General features: G+C 53.7%; 5 protein-coding genes across 5 annotated transcripts; 2 read left to right on the forward strand and 3 right to left on the reverse strand.

The window, feature by feature from the left end:
• Nucleotides 1–1360: 1360 nt before the first annotated feature.
• Nucleotides 1361–7295, reverse strand: BBK36DRAFT_1179123 (hypothetical protein; the record flags this gene model as incomplete). Its single annotated transcript, XM_024896162.1, has 5 exons — nucleotides 6735–7295; nucleotides 4936–6656; nucleotides 2552–4902; nucleotides 1665–2386; nucleotides 1361–1537 (listed from the first exon to the last, which is right to left on the reverse strand). The coding sequence occupies exons 1-5, from the start codon at nucleotides 7266–7268 to the stop codon at nucleotides 1361–1363; spliced, it is 5505 nt and encodes a 1834-aa protein (XP_024747660.1). The 5' UTR covers nucleotides 7269–7295.
• A 1436-nt stretch (nucleotides 7296–8731) lies between these two features.
• On the forward strand, nucleotides 8732–10489 carry BBK36DRAFT_1123754 (glutathione synthetase-like protein; the record flags this gene model as incomplete). Its single annotated transcript, XM_024891100.1, has 4 exons — nucleotides 8732–9033; nucleotides 9098–9173; nucleotides 9245–9393; nucleotides 9466–10489. 4 exons carry the CDS (start codon nucleotides 8732–8734, stop codon nucleotides 10487–10489), a joined length of 1551 nt encoding a protein of 516 aa, XP_024747661.1.
• Nucleotides 10490–10779: 290 nt separating this feature from the next.
• Nucleotides 10780–11376, reverse strand: BBK36DRAFT_1123771 (nucleic acid-binding protein; the record flags this gene model as incomplete). Its single annotated transcript, XM_024891103.1, has 3 exons — nucleotides 10780–10829; nucleotides 10913–11001; nucleotides 11099–11376. 3 exons carry the CDS (start codon nucleotides 11374–11376, stop codon nucleotides 10780–10782), a joined length of 417 nt encoding a protein of 138 aa, XP_024747662.1.
• A 1719-nt stretch (nucleotides 11377–13095) lies between these two features.
• Nucleotides 13096–14349, forward strand: BBK36DRAFT_1207301 (mating type pheromone G-protein coupled receptor; the record flags this gene model as incomplete). Its single annotated transcript, XM_024897392.1, has 2 exons — nucleotides 13096–13720; nucleotides 13841–14349. The coding sequence occupies 2 exons, from the start codon at nucleotides 13096–13098 to the stop codon at nucleotides 14347–14349; spliced, it is 1134 nt and encodes a 377-aa protein (XP_024747663.1).
• A 1156-nt stretch (nucleotides 14350–15505) lies between these two features.
• On the reverse strand, nucleotides 15506–19103 carry BBK36DRAFT_1179135 (hypothetical protein; the record flags this gene model as incomplete). The annotated part of the gene is made up of 4 exons (XM_024896163.1): nucleotides 15506–16864; nucleotides 16979–17517; nucleotides 17548–18732; nucleotides 18794–19103. 4 exons carry the CDS (start codon nucleotides 19101–19103, stop codon nucleotides 15506–15508), a joined length of 3393 nt encoding a protein of 1130 aa, XP_024747664.1.
• Nucleotides 19104–22116: the final 3013 nt, after the last annotated feature.

Raw genomic sequence — 22116 nt, forward strand, 5'->3', positions numbered from 1 at the left:
TTCCACGGCCGATTCAGCTGACTCTAAGAATAGACTGGCAGATGAGATCCCGAATACGCCACAATACGCATCAGCGCCTCATCCTTCAACTGTGATGCTCTTTACGCTTACTTATCCCATAGCATATATCTCAGATCTTCAACTTCGACGAGCCATCCGATCATGGCTCACGCAATCCTTCGTCTCGTCTCGTCTTGCTCCTTGCAAATCACCTCTCCGCAACAACGTCCCACTCACAACGCCATATTCATCACCACTTCAACTCGATCAACATCATCAGTCTCAGCAAGGTGTGTCGATCAATCTCCAGATAATATTAACCGCAACCAACATCGTACGCATATACGTGCATCACCAGAACGCAACACCTTCACCATCACAACCATCGCCCATATTCCCTCCCAACCTACTAGTAGTATCACATGTATGCACGTATTCACCTCACCACACACAAACCCCTGCCTCAACTTCGGCCTCTCTCGGATACTAGCAACTTCGTCTTACAATTCCTCCCCGCCCCATTGGACGCCCTCTTTCCCCCCCATGCCCTGGCGCCTCGGAACATCGGGTTCTTACTGTATGTAGGTGCCGTGGGCCTCTGGCCAATTGTCAAAGCCTCGGGACAAGTTGAGCTCTCTTTTCTATCTCCATTGTTTCTTTACAACAAAGCGCCGGTCAATCCGTATCATTCGTTGCCCGACTGCGGGAAAGACTACCTATGCAATTGCTTGGTGCTGTCCCAATTCACTCTTGAATGTGAATTTCCCTTGCCATGCACGCCTGTATCCTGGAGCAAAATGCTCAATTAGCACCCTTGACGATGACTCGATTCTTCACTCGTGGTCTGATTTCTCCTTTATACGACTAGCCGTTCTAGACCCCATGTGTTCCGCCAAGAAGCCTCGGTTGCCCATCCAGCAAATGTCGCATTTCATACTCCATACATCTATCTACGTCTTTGTTGATATCTTGCCCTTAAAAGAACCAAGAAATGAAGAAAGAGATCCCCAAACTCCTCCTTATGCCGTCCAGTACTTCGTAATAACTCTCGCGAAATCGAATTGCCCTCCCATATCATGAAAAATCGAGCCGAACCACAGAAAGCAACACCCGCATCCTTGCCATGCACTCCCCGTACGCAGTAGTGGGTATCTTGCTCGTTTCCGCCCTCGTGGACCGACGGAGACGAATAAAAAGAACCAAAGGTCAAAACGAAGAAAACAAAGGAGGCCCTTTTTCCAGCAGGAAAAAAAAAAGTTTTCGCCGCCTGAACGCCGCGCCGCGCCGCACTTATGCCGCAAACACCGGAATGAACCCGCCGCATCATTCCCATTGTCGTCAACACATTACTCTCCTTCTCTCACGGATTTGTAGGATTCGCATTGGGGCCGTTGAGCTTGGAAAGAGCATCGTATCCCCAAGCTGGTAGCCGAAACCGGCGATCCGATCTCTTCTCCGCTGCCCGCCGCATCACTTGGACGTCTTCGCTAGCTCGAGGTGACGACTGTGACAGCGGCCTATTGATGTTGTTCAAGTTCTGCTAACATTAGCACGGATCTTGCCTAGACAGAGGGAGAGAAGTTAGGAGGAAGTGTAGCCGCGGCCATCGTCACGAGAGAATGAAAGAAAGATGGCGAGCGGGTGAAAGGCGGCGATCAACATACACTTGGGTCAGGGGGCGCAGTACTGCGCTTTAGCCGGCACGAGAAACTGACCTCGGATTCATCGTTCATGACGGAGATTCTCGTTTCAATCTCATCGTCTGGCGCTGAGACTAGGTAGTCGGGCGTACAGTTGCCCATTAGTATCGCAAGCACAAACCGCGGATGCTTTTGTATATGGCTGAGCAGCAAGCGCCATCGGGCATTGTCAGGGAGAAAGCCCATGGCTTGTTTCCTCTGGGCTTCAGCAATTGCCGCTGTAACCCTTTCTGCCAATCCCGAACTGTCTGACGCAAAGACCGGTTGGTCTGCGATCAATCTGGCCAGTTCAATCTGGAACTCGTCCTTAGCTTGACTCCGAGGTTGACTGAATATAGACGGTCTCCCGCTTGGCGACGTAACAAGGCTCGCGCCCGTCAGCGTCGATTCCGTCTCAGCTCTTGGGGTTTGCTGTCTAGGAGTTGCTTGTCCGGTAGTTGACTGTGCGGGAGTTGGCTGTCCATGATTCGGCTGCCCGGAGATTGGCTGCCCAGGGGCTGGTGGCCCAGAATTCCATCTCGGTACTGCGTCCCTTGCTTGCATATTTGCAGGTGTTGCCGGCGGCTGGAAGACATAATCATTAGACTTCAGGATGTAGGTGTTTGCCCCGGCTATGGGCATCGGAGCCGAAGATGGGAAATTGGGAGTGCTCTGCGCCTTAATTACGGGTATTTTAGTGAAGGGCCCTTCATGTGAGGACTTCAATTTGTCACTTACCTGGGGGCCAGATGGTACGGTAGCGGCTGGCTGTGTTTGTGCCGGCGGCTGGGTGCTTGGTACCGTCGCACTGGGACGAGGATGCCTATTGCCTGGCACGGCCATAGACGGTGGTGCAACAGGATGAGAGTTACCGTTGCTTGGAATGACAGTAGCTGGCGCACTCGACGACGGTATGTACGGATGCTGCATCGGCCTTGGAGTATACGAAGGGGTCGTAGTAGCTCTGCTGGCCTCGGCCATGGCTCGAATTTGTTCATTCCGATGCCTTTGATCCCGCATCTGCCTGTACCTCACCGGATCGGTATTTTTCAGCCGCTCCATGTCGTGGAGTTCCTGGGCATCTTTTCGTTCCTCGACTGTCAGTTCGTTGGTCGGATCTTCCTCTTCAAAGGTATCTGTCGAAATGATTTCCCTGATGATCCCGTGAGGCTGCGCGTACTCAATGAGCTTGTCTAGTATCCTATCACGGCCTACAAAGGGGCTTAGGTCTTTTGCCGGCTTCGTGTTTATGGGGCGAAGTAGCCCGTTGATTCTGCTGGCGAAGATGGCGGGATTCTTCTTGTCCACGACGCGCGACGCCAGCTGCATCTTGAAGACGTTCTTGTTTTGCAATTGCTCTTCAAAGGCACCTGAGGTCACGAATTGATAGACATATACCGTCTTTTCCTGCCCAAACCGGTACGCTCGTCCTACCGCTTGCTGCTCAAACACCGGATTCCACCTGAAATCGAAGATGATGACGCGATTAGCCCCGTAGATGTTGAGGCCCACGCCGCCGGCCTTTGTCGAGATGAGATAGATCTCTGAATCTCCTGTATTGAAGGCTTTGATCTGCTCTTGACGTTTGCCAACGGCCGTTGAACCGTCCAGGCGGCACACGGCACGCCTCTGCTGTTTAAACAGCTCCTCCAGATAATCCAAGGTAAGGATCGAGTGGCTGAATACAAGGACCTTGTCTTTTATGGCACGTGCCTCATCCAGAATCATGAGGAGAAGCTCAACCTTTCGCGACAGAGTAGGGTTGGCAATGTCCCCTATCGTCTCCTTAAGAACAGTCGAGATCATGCTCCGGGGGAAAATTGCCGCGGTGACCGTCCCTCCATCTCCGTCGTCGTCCCTCCTACCGCGCTTTCGCGGCTGCGGCGCTGCTGGAGCTCTTAACACCTCCACCGCCTTCTGCCTGAAGCATTGGGGGTGGTTGCAAATAAGCGCGAGGTGTTGGGAAGCGCCAATTATCCTCATTGACTTTGTATTCTCCAGAGTTGATGCCATTCCGGTTAGGTAAATGTCGTAGAGCCGCTTCTGGAGGGGCGTTGCCTCAACAAAGATGACGAATTCATATTTGGCGGGCAGCTCGTGTCTGACAACCTGGGTGGTGGCTCGCTGCACTTTCGGTGCGACGTTCATCTTGAGCACCTCCAGCAGTTTCAAAGCCCTTCGTTTCTCATACCCAGCGCTGTCCTTCCACAGGCCATGCTCGATCGGGTTCGCGTAGATTTCACGAAATTCCTGGAGAGGGCCGAGGAAATTGGGCGCCACCCAGTTGATCATCGAGTAGTACTCTTGGACATTGTTCGACAGTGGGGAGCCAGTCAAGGCGATTCGACTTCTAGTGCGAAACTCTTGGCATGTTAAATGAAGCTGCGATCCGGCGCTCTTCATTGCATGGGCCTCGTCGCAGATGACAAGGTTGGCCGCTCGTGTCAGTATCTCCCGTACGCTGGCAGCCAACTTCCAGAACATTGTATGGCCCATGACTATGACGCCGCCGTCTCGCTCCCAGTCCTTGATGACGGACAGGCGTACATCGTCCCCTTTCAGGGCTGACTCGTATTTGAGCACATTGCCGAGCAGGCCTCTGGGCGACCACATCAATATCTCGTCAAGCCAGTTGTCGACCAATCCAGCTGGGCAGAGGATGACTGCCTGGGATCTCCTCAGGTCCATTGGTATCTGGGCTCGTATGGACTCGTCGGGGGAGTTTGCAGCCTCAAGCACCGCCACGAGAAAGGTGATGACCTGCATTGTCTTCCCTAAGCCCATCGTGTGAGCAAGAAGACAGCCCTGGCGCGTCTCTGCGTCAACGATGATTTGATTCCATAGGAACCGGACTCCGTTGATCTGATGGTCTTTTATGCGTCTCCCAATCTCTTCATTCACATAGATGAATGACTGGCCATCCTGCTTGCTTTCGTTGATGATGAGTCGAGACTTATCCGACGAGATGGCGTTGGAAGTCGCCAGCGCAGCCCGCAATTTGACCCGGCGAGCCTCCAGCTCCTCCGCTCGCCTCTTCTCGCGTTCTCGGAGGTCAACGCCCTCCTTGTTCTGTACAATCTCTCGAGCGGTGTGTTTGCGCATCTTTGAGGGTGATTCGGTCGAGCTAAGCTGACTGTCTTCGGACTCATCCAGTCCGAGTTCGTCGTCGAAGGCGTCGGTTCTGAAGATTTGGCTGCTCTGAGGGAATCGAGGCGCCCAGTGCCTGATGAAAATATGGAAAGCCGGCCAGAAGGACTCTGCACGTTTGATCCTGTTGTTATCCTTTCTGTCCAGAACCATGACCCGGACATCTGTGTAGTGGCGGCATTGTGTGCAGCTCAGGAAGAGCTTTGTGATGTCAAATGCAACAGTCTCTCTTTCTTCTCTTCCGATGTCCGATTCTTGGGCAAAGGGAATCCTCTGGTACAGCCGCACTGAATCCTGCCAGGCATCGGCCGACGTCTTGTCTTCCATAAATCGAAAGATCCATTCGCGACGAGTCTGTGGAAGTTTCCATAGCAGACACAGGAGCAGTCTCCAACGATCCTTTTGCCTTGCCCAATGCTGTGGAGGATGCTGGGCTATCATCTCCAGGCTCCCCAGCTGATCCATAAGTGGCACCTCTCCAAGCATATCGGATGATGACGCCGGTTGACCTGCCTTGAGGTCAGAAGCCCTGCCATCTGCGGATTTCGTAGGAGAGATCAGATCAATATATTCTGCTGTCGCCTTACTATCCCGGAGCTGTTCTGGAGACTCAAGGCCCGAGAGGTCGAGCTTCATGCAAGATTCAGCGTCAGACAGTGCATGGCTCAGGTCACTAGTAGGCTGTAGCACTGGTGAGCCAAGAGCGCCTCGAAAGAACTCTCCCTCATCAATCATGATCACGTCGTCGCTGTCGCCATCTTCATCAGGCACGATGAAATCTTCTTCGTCGGAGCTAGTCAACACTTCGTCATCGAAAGGATGCCGGGGCATCTTTGGTGCCGGTCGCTTGGCTTTCGGCTTGGGCACGTCCAACGGCTTTGGAGGGGCTTCACGCTTTTCGAGAAGCTCAATGAGCCATGTGCTGTAGAGTTTGTTACTCAAACTCTGTTCCATGACGCAGGCTTGCGTTCGAAGTTCGCGTTCCGTTTGCCAAGTATTTGCGATGATCTCGGCATAGAGCTTTTTGATTTGTCGGTCGTAATGCTCGGCGTCTCTCTGCTCTCTGAATATCTGCTCTTTCTTCGTCCTCTGATTCCGCTTGGCCGCCATCCAGAGCCGGTAGGCTTTGCGTTGGTACTTGGGCAGTTTGTTTTCGATCCACTTGGTTTTCATGAGGGCCATTTCATCTTTCAGAATAGACTCCACGCGCTCGATGGGGATGTTGCGGGCAAGTTCAAGCTCCATTGCAGCTTTCTCCGCCTTTTCCTCATCAATCTCTCGCTGCGTCTCTTCGTCCCAAGAATCCGGCAGGTCATCAAGATCGAGGACCTCTTCACTTCCGTCAGAATAGACTGATGTTCCATCAAGGAAAGTGGCCCGCCTGAGGGCCGCTTTCTTCTGAATACTTGGAAGCAGATGCTGTTTCATCAAGCTATTGGTGATAATGCTCTGTCCGGGTGGCACGATATACTCCCCAGGCAAAACCGTAAAATTAACCCCATTTAGGTCTGACCAAGGGCTATCTGGGGTGGCAAAATGAGACAGCACGGTTCTCCTATGGCGACCTTTACTGCCTGGATAGGCATATTCTGGAGGGGCGCCTGCGTGAGAGGTTCCATCGTCGTTGCTCCGATTTCGGGCTGTATCTACCAGGTTCAGGGAACCGGTTCTCCTGAGAGAAAGGATATTCAAGCCAGAGAGAGGTTTCGTGCTGAGATTCGTTGGTGCTAGACGCCTGCGCTTAGGAGTCCGTTCTTCGTCTCTCAGAGCAGGCGGTTGGTCATTGCTAGGTCCGCGTCGAGGCGATAAAGTGCCGTTGATAGATGTAACCTGCATATCGTGATCTGTATCACCATTTGTGAGTTGTATGAAGGAGTCTCCATCAGACTCGAGCAGGGCTCCCTCGACAGACGCAGCGGCCTGATGAAGTTCCGGGTGTGCTTCATCAGATTTATTGGTTTCACGCCGATCCGGACTGCGAGAAACGCTTTCCTTTGGCGCTGAGCCCGGATACCGGGGCGCAACAGAGGCAGGGGGTGGCTCATTCTTGATATCTTTATCCTTCTCGTCATCATCGGATGCGAGCTGGGATTGGTTTCTGAGCCAATTCCTCTTCCAGGAGCGAAAGGCTTTGCTTTTGGCCTGGAAGTTGAGAACGGCCTCTGCCAGACCTGCCTTGGCACGGGCAGTGGTTATGCCGAGGCATTCCTGCAGCTCTTTTCTTGATAACAGAAACTCGTAAGTAAGCAGCGTGGAACCGTCAACTTCTTCTTCCGCCAGCTTCGCGGCTAAGGCATCCGGATGCTTGAGCCAAGGGCGGCCTTTGGAGCAAAGCTCCCTTGAGAGGGTCTCTGTGTCCCACAGGAAGGGATCATCCTGGTCTGCCGTGCCGCCCTGAGCATTGTGCGCACTCAGAGGTGGCGTGAATGAATCCACTGCCATGTGTTAGCCAGTCAAAGATGGCAAGCCACGAAAAGAACGTGGCGTGTCGCCTGCAGTTCCAGATGACAGGAAGGGTAAGGTGAGTAAAGGGAAAGAAGGAAATGCTTGGTGAAGATGGTTCTTGGTAGTTGTAGGGTGCGATGCCCAGAGATGGGAAATGGAGAGTCCACTCACTCGGATTTTCCCAGCTGCAACCAGGGCGTGCATTAGGAAGGAGAGATGAAGGCGCTGCGAATGAGTATTGAGTAAGATTGATCAAACAATCGAGAAGAGACGAATGATGAGAATGAGGGATGGGAGTCGATAGAGAAGAGGTGGTTGAAATTGGGAGAAGGAAAAAAAGTGCTGCAAAACCGCCTGCGTGAAGAATTTAAGATGTGAGAGCGAGGAAACAAGAAACGACGAATGCGAAAGAGCCTCCCAGACCAAATGGAACAACGAAGCGAAACGAGGCTGCACAAACAGATGCACAGACTCGCCGGCTAACTGCTCCGATGGTTCAAATTGCTTTGCTGCTTTTTTTTTTTTTGGTCTGGTCTGTTTCCTCCAAACTCGAGACGCGTTGGTCGCCGGCTGGCGATGGCAGAGAAGGCGATTCACCAGCACGCCCTCACGTGACCCGCGATTGCTTCAAGTCTGCACAAGAGGCAACGAACCTCTTATCTCCCAATGATAAAAGTACCGGTGAGGAAAAGCGCTGTGCAATCAGTCCTCTTTATCTGTTTGCCTGAACTTCCATTTCTCTTCTCCTCACTTTCTGACGGACAAGACAAAATCTACGTAATTACACAGTACGTATAAGGGCAACTTGAGTCAACAAGATAGCTGAGCGCCTCAGCCACAGACGTGCGGAACCGCCTAACGGGAACGGCCATGATGGCGGCTAACTGTAACTGCCGTGGTCTCAGACACAACGTGGGCTGCAGGGGATTGGCGTCTAATCGCACTTTAATCCATTGCTATTAGCTGTCAGAAGGGCTAAAAGATGGGCGAACATGCGGCCACGATCGCGGGGCTTGTTGTGAGGGCGGGCACTGTGTTGCTTTGCGCCTGGACAAGGCGTTTTTCTTCCTGTTGATGCTTGGACTGTTGGAAGAGGGCCGGGCTGATGTTTGCCATGTTTGTTTGCTTGTTCCAAAATTCCAGAGAGATTCTAGCAAATAGAGGTTCGATTTTCATTCAACAATCTCACCCTTTGGAAGACGGGAGGAAAACAAGAACATAAGAACTATCAAGGTGACAAGACAGAGAGCATTAATAAGCGGATCACGCACTAACAACAGGCCCTCACTCTCAAAGCTGATAACGCCTTACAAAACCCATCACGACTCACGATCTCTCATTCTCCGCCCCTTTCGTCCACCCGTTGGCCCATTTTCCGACCTTCTCTGGCTACCAACAAGCCTTTTCCCCCCCTCGACGACAAAAGCCCCAGCAGCTTCGCCTCGTTTCCCTCCTCCTCCATGGCCTCCCTCACAAGCGGGGCATACCCCCCACCACTCAACGAGGCCGAAAAAGATGCTCTCGCCAACGTCGTCAAGGACTGGGCCATTGCGAATGGCCTCGCCGTGCGGTCGCCCCCCGCGGTTGTCCCGGCCGAGACGGACCCCGCGGGCATCACGGCCATCAACGTGCCCGTCACCCTGTTCCCCAGCCCGTTCCCCAGCGAGTGCTTCGCCCAGGGCCAGGCCGTGCAGCAAACTTACAACGAGCTGTATGCGGCCGTGAGCCGGGACGAGGCATTTCTCGAGCAGACTGTCAAGGAGTGAGTAGCAACAGATGTCGTCGTGTATGCGGGCTTTCATCTGACAAACTCGTGTCCGGTTCAGGGTGATAGATAGTGACGAGTTCATCCGCAACTTGTGGGAGGTTCACTTGAGAGTCAAGGCTGAGGGTTACACACAGGTATATACAACACCATTCTCACAGTTTCATGCCAACTCATGAGCCACCTTATTCACCATCCGTGACTCTAGCCTTTGTCCCTGGGCCTCTTCAGGTCCGACTACATGGTTCACCAGGACACCTCAACCTCACCCCCTTCCGTCCAGGTCAAGCAGGTTGAGTTCAACACCATCGCCGCATCCTTCGGCGGCTTATCAGCTTACACCTCAAAACTACACAAGTCAGTACCCTATCAGGGCCGTCTCATACTTCGGCTACCAGGCACCGTAAACTGACAACTAGCTATTCATAGATTCCTCGCAGCTACCGAGTACCCCTTACTCCACAATGCCCTGGCGCCCAACTCCCTCACCCTCCCCGACAACCAGAGCATATCCGGTCTTGCTGGCGGCATCCAAGCCGCTTTCCACGCATACCCCAAGTCCGACCTAGGCTATGGCAAATGCGTCATCTTCCTCGTCCAGGGCGGCGAGCGCAACATCTTTGACCAGCGCCATCTAGAGTACCAAGTCGCCCAGTCATCACCAACGATACCCGTATTCAGACTCGTCATCGGCGACATCTTCAAGCACACCACCCTCGCCGACACACCGAAGCGTCAGCTCCTCTACCATCTCCCCCGCGATCCGTCCAAGGTCTTCGAGGTGGCCGTCATCTACATGCGCTCCGGCTACCACACCAACGACTATCCCGATCAGAAGGCCTGGGACGCCAGGTACCACCTGGAGCGGTCCAATGCCATCAAGTGCCCCAGCGTCCTCACCCAGCTCGCCGGCACGAAAAAGGTACAGCAAGTGCTGGCCACTCCCCGACCATCCTCCGCGCCCTCTGTCCTCGGCAGATTCATCAACGACGAGACCCCCGCCGCCGCCGAGCTCTGGAAAACCTTTACCAACATTTACCCCATGGACACCTCCGAGGCCGGCCTGGAAGCGCGCAAAAAGGCGCTCGATCCCGAGCTCTGCAAGGCCTACGTCCTCAAGCCGCAGCGCGAGGGCGGAGGCAACAACATCTACCGCAGCGCCATCCCGCAGTTCCTCAAGACGCTGCCCGAGTCCCACTGGAGCGCGTACATCCTCATGGAGCTCATCGTGCCGCCGCCCGTGTCGAACATTATCCTTCGCAACGGCCGCCTGGAGGAAGGCGGCATCATTTGCGAGCTGGGCGTTTACGGCACTTGTTTATGGAATCAGGGCACCGGAGAGATTCTCCACAATGAGGGCGCGGGATATCTGCTGCGGTCCAAGGGAGACCAGAGTGAAGAGGGAGGCGTCGCTGCAGGGTACGGCTGCATGGATAGCGTCAGTTTGGTTTAAAAGGTGAAATAGATTAGAAACCAATAAAAGCAGAGTAAAGAACCAGTCAGACCGTCGTCACAAGCATACACCAGGGGTATACGAATGCCCGAGAGAAGGCTCAAGAGCGTACATCGCATAGAACCTAACAAGAGAAGAAGAGCCGAGAGTTCGTTTTTTTCCGCCATAAAATAGAATCATACATTGAGGGGCATAGCATATCGTTCAACCCGCGCCTCGTAGTTCGCCAAAAACACCCTCCTATCCTCACCAACTGCGAGCCAGCCTCGGTTTTCGCGTCGCTGGTTGTTTTACTCGCCCTGCTCAGGGAGCGCAGGGCGCTTCAGGACCTCGATGCTGCCTGTATCGCGTTGCCGCCAAGTTAGCAAGCTGTTTAGTGCACAGAATGTGGCGATCAAGCCTGGAAGTAGAGGAGCGCCTTACGTTGAACAATGTTGAGGCCATGTCGGACCTGGTTGTTGGAATCCGTGTAAGAGTTGATGGACGCATCACCCTCGACATAGACCAGCGTGCTATAATCCCAATCCGACGTCAGCAAATTCAAGAAACTTTTCCCACACATGACAATTCCATCTTCGTTTTAGCCAGCGAGATAATAAAAAAACATACCCCTTGGGCAAGCTCAGCATGAAATCCTTGCGCGGCCCATCCACGAAGCTGGTGACGCGGAACCAGCTCGTCTGGCGGTTATCCTTGCTCCCGCTGTTGCTCGCGACGGAGTATCTGACGAACTCCTTGTCCGACGAGCTGGCGGTCTGGGCCTCGGGCGTGTCGGCCAAGTTGCCGATGATGGTGATGCGGGCGACGGAGCGAGGCGAGCTGGTGCTGAAGGCGCGGGCAGCTCCCGCCGAGGCGGCGACGGAGCGTCTGAGCAGGAAAGAGGACATGTTTGAATATGTGGCTGTTATGTGCAGCTTGAGAGACTGAGGTGGCAGCTTCACGTGAAGATTCTGTTCGTCGAAAAAAAGGCGGTTCGTGTGTTTGTTGGGTGTTGTTTATTTTTCCGTTTGTCCCCTCCCTTGCTTTCTGCTCAAGATGGTGGTGCTGATGGGGTCAGACGTCAAATCCGATAGAGCACATGCGGGCGCCCCACGCACAAGCTCTCTGAGCTATGATTGGATGGCGGGTTATTTTTTCCGGTCCCCGAACTGGGAGATGGAGCTACTGCAGGGAATATGCTTCTAAGGGGATGCATCGCTATAGGGAAGCGAACGCTCAGAGACAGCTTCACGACGGGCTGTTGGTCGCGGTCACCAAAAAGCGACTAGCATCAGCTGCTATTTTAGCAGCGCCGGGCGGGTACTCGGCAAGTACCGAAGCCCAGTGTAAGTCGGACGTTCGTGTGTGCAACAACACCAAACGCAACATCAAAAGATGGTGAAGATGCATGGATCGTAGAAGCAGTCAAACACTTGCCGCTCATCACAGCCCCAGCCAAACACCACAACCACCATCTTCCAGCCCCAGACCGGAGCCTCTGGCCCGCTGCCGCGCCTCATCTCGCCCTGACCTCCTCCGTCCTCCATCAGCCATCCTCCTCCATCGAAGAGCAACCCCATCCACAGCTGGTATCACAATAAGAAAAGAACAACAAAAACAAGCCTCATCCTCATCCCTCGCCTCATGCCCCCCTTGTCACAGCGCCAGGCTCACTGCCCACCATGTCCCCAAACCCCTCCTAATCCGTCCCGGCACTTGAAGCCACAGCCGGCCCTGCTCCCCCCTTGTCACCACGAAGTGGAATTCGAATCCCAAGATCCCGGAGCCGCAGCCGCTGAAGGTGCGGGATGCCGCGCACGGCCACTTCCCGATCCGGTCGTCAATAGACGCTCAATGCGGCCCTCAATAGACGCCTCTCGAAAACTGCACGCAAACTTTCCACACGAACAACCTGCCAGCCGCGTGTGGATCGCCGTCGCGATGCTTCATGCAGCTCCAACTCCTCTATCAGCATCACCAGAATTCATCTTTGTATTGAATGTTCTTATTATTTTTCGTTTCATTTTTGGTGATAATGTGTGTTTCTGCAGACCTGTGATACCCTCAATTGCCTTGGCCGCTGCATTTGCGCTGACACCAATAGAACATCAGGTAATATCAGGCTTTCCAAGATTTTCGCAGCAGCAGCTGCATCTTGAACCTCGCTTGTCCGGTCATCGCGATGCCCCCTTTGCAGGCTGCCGCTGCAGTTTGCTTTTCTTTGGCGGACAATAGTCTGATCTTGGCCGGCCAGCTGCCAGGGATTTATTTCACTTTTGGTTTGCAAAGATGGGCTGGATGTATTGAAGGGGCGGATGTTAATAAGATGGCTTCGAGTTCTGGGTCTTGCTCCTTATTGACTTTATTGTCTATATAGATGCGAGTTTTGTGAAGCTTCTTTTTCTCGTCTTCACCCGTAACGTGTTATTGAACTCGAGCTTCATTCATCGAGGCAAAGCTTCTCTCTTTCTTCCTCTTTACCTTGTTGCCATTTGCTCTTCTCCTTTTTTCTTCTCTTGATATATCACCAGCATCTTCCGCGAGCATCAGCATCATCATCTCTCCTTTGTACTACGCCATCTTTCAATCTCACGATATCATCATCATCTCGACTTACAACCACCACCATGGACTCCTTCATCCACCACATCCCCCGAGACATGCCCCCCATCTTCGCCGGCGACCCAATCCCCGCCCCTTACACAACCCCCTCCCTCACAGCCAACCTCATCCTCCGCGTCCTCCTCAGCATCATCGCCAATATCATCTGCCTCGTGCCCCTCCGCCTCCTCTACCGCAACGGCGAGCTCGCCGCCGCCCTCTTCATCCTCAACATCGAGATCCAGAACCTGCGCACCGCCGTCAACGCCCTCCTCTGGCGCAACGACAACCTGCAGTCCTGGTGGCCCGGCTACGGCCTGTGCGACGTCGACCCCTATGTGCACAACCTGGCCATCGGCCTCTATTCCACCTGTCTGCTGGCCATCATGCGGAACCTGGCCCTCCAGGTCGGCAGCCTCCGGGCGAACCCGCTCACCCGGAGGGAGAAGCGCCGCCGGAACTTGATCCAGGGCCTCATCGTCTTCCCGCTGCCGCTGCTGCAGGCCGCCTGGACGTATCCTCTTACACAGCAGCGATACTACATTGGCACCTTGATTGGGTGTTCCTGGTTGAACGCCCCTACTTGGCCATACGTGGTGTTTGTAATCCTCCCACCGGCACTTGTCTCTCTTGCCACGGCTGGATATGCCAGTGAGTAATTCTATATCTACCCAAGTATCAAATCATGGACATCACACGTCCATCACGTCCAAACAGTCCTCAACAGCTTCACCAAGTTCTCATCCGCTGACCCACACGCCCCTTCAACAGTCCTCGTCTACATCCGCTTCCGCCAAATCACAAAAACAACCCAATCCGCCCTCTCCAACAACCGCCTCGCCCAGTCCCGCAACCAGCGCGCCCGCCGCCGCCTCTACCTCATGGTCATCTCCATCCTCACCCCCTTCCTCCCCATCGTCCTCGCCCTGACCGTCATCAACATCGTCCTCGCCAACCCACTTCAGCCCTTTGACTTCCACGCTATCCACAACCACGACGGGCCCGGACAGATCCCCTGGAACGCCATCGTCTACTTGCCCAGCACCAGCATCTCGTGGGCGTACATGAACATCTGCTACATTCCGATCGTCACCGCCGTCCCCGTCTTTGTCTTCTTTGGAATGACAAAGGATGCGATGAACTGCTATCGCGTTGTTCTCTTGGCCGCCGGGTTGGGAAAGCTGTTTTCGCGGCTTTATGAGGAGTATAATCCGGACTCGAGAGCAATGGCCTCACTCTCCAACGGCGGCTCGAGCAACTACACCACATCTTCAAGGTAACTTCCAATCCGACTCTCCTTCCCACCAAGAACCTCAATATAATTCTAGGGAAAAGTGCTAATGGCCCAAATCACAGATCCTCCAAGGGAAACACCCTCTCCACCCAACAATCCGCCACGTCAACCCTCCACCAGCCCCCCTCGGCCACCTCTCTCCCCATCCACAACAGAGACGTCCCCATCCAGCTCCCCCACCGCAACCCCTTCCTCTTCCGCACCCGCCTCAACTTCTCCCTCCCCTTCAGCCTCTCCCTCTTCAAGCTCCCCGAAGAAGCCGTCTCCTCCACGCCCCTGGAACCGCTCAGTCACCAGCCCACGCGTCGTCATTCCTCCTGGTCCGATGAAGAAGCTCAGCTCTTCATTCCCTCTTCGTCAATAGCGACAGCTTCGGCTTCGGCGTCAAGACAAATGCCTTCCGATGGCCATGACAACACCACGATGGAGAAGCACGACTCTGCCATTGCCACTCTTCCTCCGGTGCTGTTGCTCGACACCGCCTCGGATCGGCCTACTGCACAAAGGGAGCATTAGTTACGCTGTCCTCGTTGCCCTACCATCTATGAGTGGGATGAGAAGTCGGTTCACTTCTCTTTCAAGGGAGGACATTCTTGTTGAGCAAGCTTTTTCCGCGATGTCTATTTCACTTTTATGATATAAGTTTTCGACAAACTCCCTACTTAGCCGGCTTTTTTTCATTCGATATCAACTTTATAGGGTCGCAAGACGGCATGAGGCGTGTCGTCTTCCATTTCATTTCCGTGATTAACTGCATGCCATGATATTAGAGGTCAGCATACAGAAATATAGTTACCAGTAGAAAAGATAGTATTTATTTGAACTCTTTTTCAGCAATATATTTTGACTCTTGGTCATCTACTGAACAGTGGTTTCCTCTCTGTATTCCATAGCACCTATCAAGTACGATGCCACGTGTAGTCTCTCTCAACAGTCCGAGTCTAGCTGTTATCCAGAAACGACATCACTAGCTAATCAAGTACCTCTCAAATCTAGAACCAAAGAAACATAGAATTGGTATCGTCAACATTACCCCTTTTTACTAACCACGCTCAATCAAAGGAAGAAGAATAACAAAACCGAGGCGTAGGCCCGCTGATAAGCTGCCACGTATACCTGTCATGACCGAGTCCCCCGATGAATCACGCATCTCTCGCAGAGCTCTGCATCTTTCGTATGACCTCACGATGGGCTTCCAATAGGTCGCCGCTTCGCATGCGGCTGTCAAACATGCGGTCATGCCATTCCTTTTCTCGCTTCTGCATCTCTCTCTTCTGCCGCTCAGCTTCCCTCTTTTCTATCAACACGGTGCGCTGTGTGTTCATATCATCAAGAAGCGTAGTCGTCGATGCGAACGGCGTCTCGCGTCCCATGTTGGGGGGCACACCTGGGGTCGTTGATTGAAGATCATGGGCTAATGACTGTCTAAAATGGGCCAGCCTTGTCTCCCGGGCTACCAGAGAGACTGAGGAGTCTCTCTTCGGCTGATGTGAGTTGAATTGCGTATTGCCGGCGACCTCGATACCACTACTTGAGCGATTCAGCCGGAAGTTTGAAGGCGGTAAGTTTGAAGGCGGTAAGATCGTCATGCTGCTGCTCTGGCGTAGCATTTCTCGCCGTCGATTAAGGGGGAGGTCGTCAGGGTCGGGACTGATTGCTCGGTTGTAGGCCGGATAGTTGTAGACAGAGTCTGCATCACCGACGGATCCGCGTGTATCAACGGGCATCTCAGCAAGGTGAGAAACAAGATTACCCTGTGACCTGCTCCGCAGGACAGATTCTCTTTGACCAAGGAGAGTATTTGGATTAGAAAAAGAAACAACACGGGGCACCATCGGTTTGAAAGGCGTCGAGTTCAATTGGAAGTTGTCTTGCTGCATGGCTTCCGCAGGATATGGTACGCTGGCGCCCCGTAATCCGTTTTGCTCTTCGACGATCGGTGCAAATCCTGAGGAAGTGCGTCGCATGGTTGCTGAGCCTGGCTGCATAGTCACTTCTGTTGGAGACGACCCCGGGCTCGCGCCAGGGCTAAGGGCATCTAAGGGTTCTGCAGCTGAGACAAGGACGTTGGACAGACCGTGTCGTATCTTACGGCCTTTGGAATCTGGCTGAAGAGCAGGGCCCTGTATCAACTGTGCTTTTGATCGCTGCGCAGGCGAGGGGGGTATAACATCGCCGGTGGCAGTCTTTTGGAGGTCCTCGATGTCGACATATCGAGGAGCTTCCTCGACATCATTCTCAGTAGCATACGGTTCGATCAAGATGGCTTCGGGCTCGGGAGTTTCCGCATTGCTGAGATGCTTGGTCCACTCGTTCGTCCTAAATGAGAGGGCAACTCTGGATAGGGATTCAGGCAATCGATCCTTGGTCAAACTGGCAAGGTTCGAGGTCGCTGAGGAAAGAGATGTGGCTTTGTCGGTAGGCTCCAAACGTCTTGTTTCTACTGCATTGCTTGCAGCAGCTGTGGACTCCGGGTCACGAGCCACAGAAGCTTTTTCGTCCTCGGCTGCAATTTCAGCCTCGGCCTCTGGCGTTGCTCCTTTTGCGTCCTGACCATCGTTCATCCCGCATGGCATAGGTCCCTTTTCATTCGTTCCTGTCGTTGGTTCAGCCACTATATCTTGTTGGGGCTGTTCTTGGGGTGTGTCGTCGTGTATCTTGCCATCATTTGTCTCAGTAACTGCGTCATCCATCTGCTTTGATTCCGGGGCTCCTTCAGCTTCTCCTAGCTCTGCAGTGATCTCAATGCTCTTTCGACCGTCACTGCCAAGTATGGAGCTTTGCAGATCATCAGTTGAGCTCTCGTAGTCGACGGTAGCAGCTACAGACGATCGGGCGTCATCCTGTGCAGTAAACTTCGGATCAACTAATTCCTCGGAACTTTCGCCGCCCTTCGGCTGAGTCTCAGGGGACACATTTTTCGCCTTCCGCTGAGACAAACTTCTGAGAAGCGTGATTGAGCTTTGTGAGACCCTTCTGACAAGCGAATCTCGCGGGAGATCCTCAGGCGCAATAGGTTCATCGTCGGCAAAAGTTGCAACAGACGATCGGTCACCGATTGACTTCAGGTCGTCGTCTGTTGGCACCTTGAAAGGCAGAGGCACAACTTCGGGGACTGCCGTGACATGGTTTCGACGAGAGCTGCGGCGAGCCTCTGAATCCGCTTGAAAGTTTCCCCTTCTACCTGCCTCATCATTCTGTGAAGTCGATCCGTCGTCATTTTGTCTTGTTGTGTCCGGTCCTGGGATCTCCTCGTTGGTCGCGCCATGTTCGCTGTCGCTTGGGGCCTCGATCACTTCATCCGCGGCCACTCGCACCGTGACTTTTCCACCCTTGGCCATCTCGAAGTGTATGAGCTCGGAGGCTCGAGACTGCGCTACGTTGGAGTCCGAAAGGTCGGTCATCTCGATGCAGTCATCCTTGGAGCCTGTATGGACGGATTCGGAGTTTCTGTCTCGACGGTTTTTGTTGTTGCTGCCGCCATCGGTGCCGTTGGAGTAGTGTGACTCGGTACTGCCGTTGCTTTTGATCAGGACTCTGCCTGCGTATACTTTTTCCCACTCGATTCGTTCCCGTGCTGCTTGAGCCTCGATATTGCGGCCAACGATCTCCTCTTCCTCTTCCAGGTGTCTCTGTCCCTCCGCCAGACTCGCGGCCTTCCTTTCGCGTTTTTCTCGAACAACTTTCCAAAGCTTCACCTGAGAAACGACACCAATCAGGCAAATTATCACGATAGCCGCCGTTTCGACTCTAATACCTCTTGTGATGGGATAAGTGTCTGCACCCAGGGGGAACAGGTCATCGTTGAGGTTCCATATATAGGCCCAGAACTCCTTAAGCCCGGCCCTGCTATAGCAGTCAATGCCGAGGACCATTACTGTCGCGCCTCCGAAAGACATTAAGATGATCATGGCCCAGTCGCGGGTGTATCGGCTGAAGTAAAAGCCAAAAGCGCCGACAGAGAAGCAGGAGATGAAGATGGCTCGACCAAGCGTATCATGGAGCAGGCCTCCCGGTGCCAAACAAAGGAACCACATGCTGAGACAAAAGCCGCCGAAGGCACATCCCAGCCCCTCGGTCAACTCTTTGAAGATCAGCGACGCTGCGCCCAGCGCACAACCAGACAAGGTGACTGCCACAACATATGCTCCCTGAATAGCTGTGCTGACGGGTATGGTCATGATGTAGACAATGAGGACTGAGATACCGAGCGCGGTGAGGAAGGCGGTTGAAAAGAAGCAATTGATCCAGCGATTTTTGATGCCTACAAGGGTGTATACGAGACCAGTGAGTATCAGGATGACTCCGGCAACACCCCATCCTGGAGTTATGACAGGTTGAATTGGTAGATGGCCCGCTGGGATCGTGGCTGGTTATTTCATGTCAGCAAAGCCAGCATGGATAAGTTTAACGGTATGGTATCTTCTCACAGTTGAAGAAGGGCGAGTTCTCAGAACTGCTTGAGGCGGTCACAGTAGGGGTGGTTTGGATTGCTGATGTGGAAGAAGTAACGTCGGGAGCCTTTGTTGTGACTGGCCCTCTCGAGCCATCCGCTTTCTTGGGCTCATCCGTTTTCCCAGTAACCGAGTGCTTCGAGCTTGGTTCCGGACTGGATACAGATCTTGTGGGGGTTGTTATGGAATTGTCGACGCGTCTCAGCATTCGAAAGTCCTGAGTTGCGGCCAATTGCAGCATCAAGAAGAGGCATAAGAGCGCCTGCCATCCCACAATCCGCGCCATTCTTGCTGAAATTTCCCGCAGAAGGTAACCGCCAGCGGTGGGTTTGAAAGCAATCAATATCAGACAATGCTCTCAGTTATGTCTGCTGGCTCACCAAGCATCATCCGAGAGCCCCCAACAGTAACAGTCGGGAATGAAGAAGGGATGGATTGCTTGGCGGGGTGTTGAGACTGGAGAGGGAAGAGCAAAGTCACGAAAGAAATTAACGACAGGCCGGACAAATGCAAGAAAAGAGACCCTCAGTCAGAAATGAGACGCTTCCCAGCCTACAGCCGGGTTTCGTTGGCGCGAGCTGAGACACGTACTGTAGCCGGCGGTATGGGACTGGTAGATGAGCAGGAAGAGACTGAATAACGATGTCTCATGTGCATCAGGAGACTGGCCATACAAGTACACAATGGGAAAGACGGTCAAATAAACAAGACCTGGGACGATCTCCAGTGAGACACGGAAACTTCAATGGTCACCAACCGAGAGGAGGGAACGGATATGGGGCTGCTGGCGGCCAAGAAGCAACCAGCGTCACCTTTTTCTTCGTCCCCTCCGGCCCAATGGCTTGGTTTGGTAATAGCTGCATGCGGACAGCATGAGCTCCATCAGCACGGCATTTGGCCACATGCCTAGTGCTTGCGGATTGGCAAGTAATCCCTGGAAGCGTGGCACATGCAAAGTTACTCGCACATCGCACGGGGGGTCATCGTCCATTGACGGCCCTCCCTCTGACTCTCTCAACTGACGGTGCCAAAGTCAAACCCGGAATCGCGGGACATGCTGCCAGGGCGGGTCCAGCTCATGAGGATCGAGAGCTGCTAGTCGCAGGATGAGCATGTTCTAGCTGGTTAGCGGGCATCTGCCATGGCGCGTGGCTGTTGGGCCAATTTCCCAGTTGCAGCTGTGGATGCAGGGCTTGTAGTCGAGGAAGAGAGAAGAGACGACGACGTGGACAGTGGCGGAGACCAGCAGCTCTGGGCGGTACCACGAAACGTGTGATGCGGTGGTGCAGACGCACGTAAATGGGCATCGATGTGGGAGTCCGTAGCCCTCACATCACCGCGTTAGAACGCATTAGCATCGATGACGCCTGATGCCGTCTGTTGGTGTTATTTTTTGGGCAAATAAGCAATCAGTTTCATGAGAACCAAGAGATGACGGGCACTGGACGAAGCCCGAAGCACTGGCAGCCTGCAAGTCGGAGAGAGCAAGAGCGAGCGGGCGCGCAGGGGCCAGATGCGGCTTCGGCAGAGATGCGATGCATGCAGGAACCTCCCCGATCTCATTGCATCAGGTACCCACAAGTACCGTCCGTGGTCCATGCTACCGCACGCTCTACCGCAGGCGCTGGAGCGCTAGTGGTACTAGTGTCCCCAGCGGTACCTGTGCTAGGACTCCGCTGAGCCAGGGGCAGGAAAGAGCTCTGGGCCGAGCGGGGTCGCTCAGCTGCTGCCCCTTGCACCAAGTGCTGGGCCGGCGCCAAGGCTAGCAGGAACAAGCCGGGCGCGGTGCCATCCGCTTTCAGCCAGCCAGGAAAGAACCTAAAGCTGGCGCGACATCCAATTGGGGCTGCGAGAGAGAGATGCTGGTGGAAGGGAATCAGCCGGGCTTCACGCCATGCTGTGATAAATACCTGCTGCATGCAGAGCGTCTTGGTATCGGATACCCTGGGTAAATATCGTCCACAGTGCTTACGCGTCCGTTCGATCTCTGCTCATTCGGATCCCATCATCCCTCGCTCAAATGCCTACATACTACTCGGACATCATGCCGCCGCAACATGTATGTACGAGTACCGACTGCTATCTTTCCTCTACACGGTATAGATCAGCCGCAGCTGCTGGAGATTGCAGGTGCTGTCCATAGCAACAACAACATGATTTCGTCATCCAAAGCATTTTAGTATCTGATCAACATGAGCGTCCTCCTTCAGGCACTAGTGCTACTCCGTACCTTCAACGCAGATGCACCAGGAAGGCGCCACGGAGGTCGAGTCGGACGAGGCACGAGTATGTACTCTCTAGCCGTTGTGTCACGGCAAGGATGGCTTGGATGGCCACTACTAAGGTACCTAAACACTTCGAGGTCGCTTCCTGCCCTACACCATCGGAGAATTGCGATATATTTCTGGATACAATGACTGAGCACTGCCCGAAAAAATGATCCGGATACCCGAGATATCCGTTCCGATTGATCACTTATCCATCTAGCCCAGATGTCTGTTGTTCGCCACCTCAGGCACTTTTCACACAAAACTGCTCTCAAGCTCATATCCAGGAAAACCAGTGGGAAAACTATCCGTAAGGTGTTATCTTTGAAGGCAATCCCTTGCATATGGCGAGTGAGTAACCATTGGCTCGTCTCCTGGATCCTTTGCATTGTGCAATGCACCCCAAGAGAGGAAAAAGCAAAGAGAAGCTGAATTCCTCCCTTGCAGTGCATCCCTACGCATAGAACGCCACAAGCTTCCACTCATCATCATACTGCTAATACGGGGTGCTGCGCGAACCAAAGAACGCCTCTCGCGTTGAATATCCTGGAATTGCAGTCGGGGGGGCGAGAGGCTGCTGACCACCAATGGCCTTGCGAATGGCCAGCCGCGAAACACGGCATGCAAGGTTCAAGCGTTGACGAATTGTCTATTCAAGACGCTGCCTTGTCGAGTGTGGTGACATCCAAATCGTCCAATCCCCAATGGCACTTCGTACGGACTGCAGAACCCCAAGAACGAACCGAGGAGCCTTTCTTATGCCGGTACATCACAAACACAGGCTCACCGCCGCCTGCCTGGTCATTTTTGTCTCTCCGCCACTGTCTTCGTTGGGCAACGGCGCTTATAACAAAGCAAACGGCCTTGCAAAGGGCATCGCTGTCTCGGGAAACCGCATACTAATACCATCACCCTCCCTTGCATGTTGTTCCAGTGGGGGCACTCTGGTCATACAAATACGGGGTATGCTGCTCAACGTTGGCAAGCCTATCGGCGATACGCAGCTTTCTTCATCACTCTTCCGGCAGAACG

Source organism: Trichoderma citrinoviride (assembly GCF_003025115.1).
Source record: "Trichoderma citrinoviride strain TUCIM 6016 unplaced genomic scaffold BBK36scaffold_11, whole genome shotgun sequence".
Taxonomy (NCBI): domain Eukaryota; kingdom Fungi; phylum Ascomycota; class Sordariomycetes; order Hypocreales; family Hypocreaceae; genus Trichoderma; species Trichoderma citrinoviride.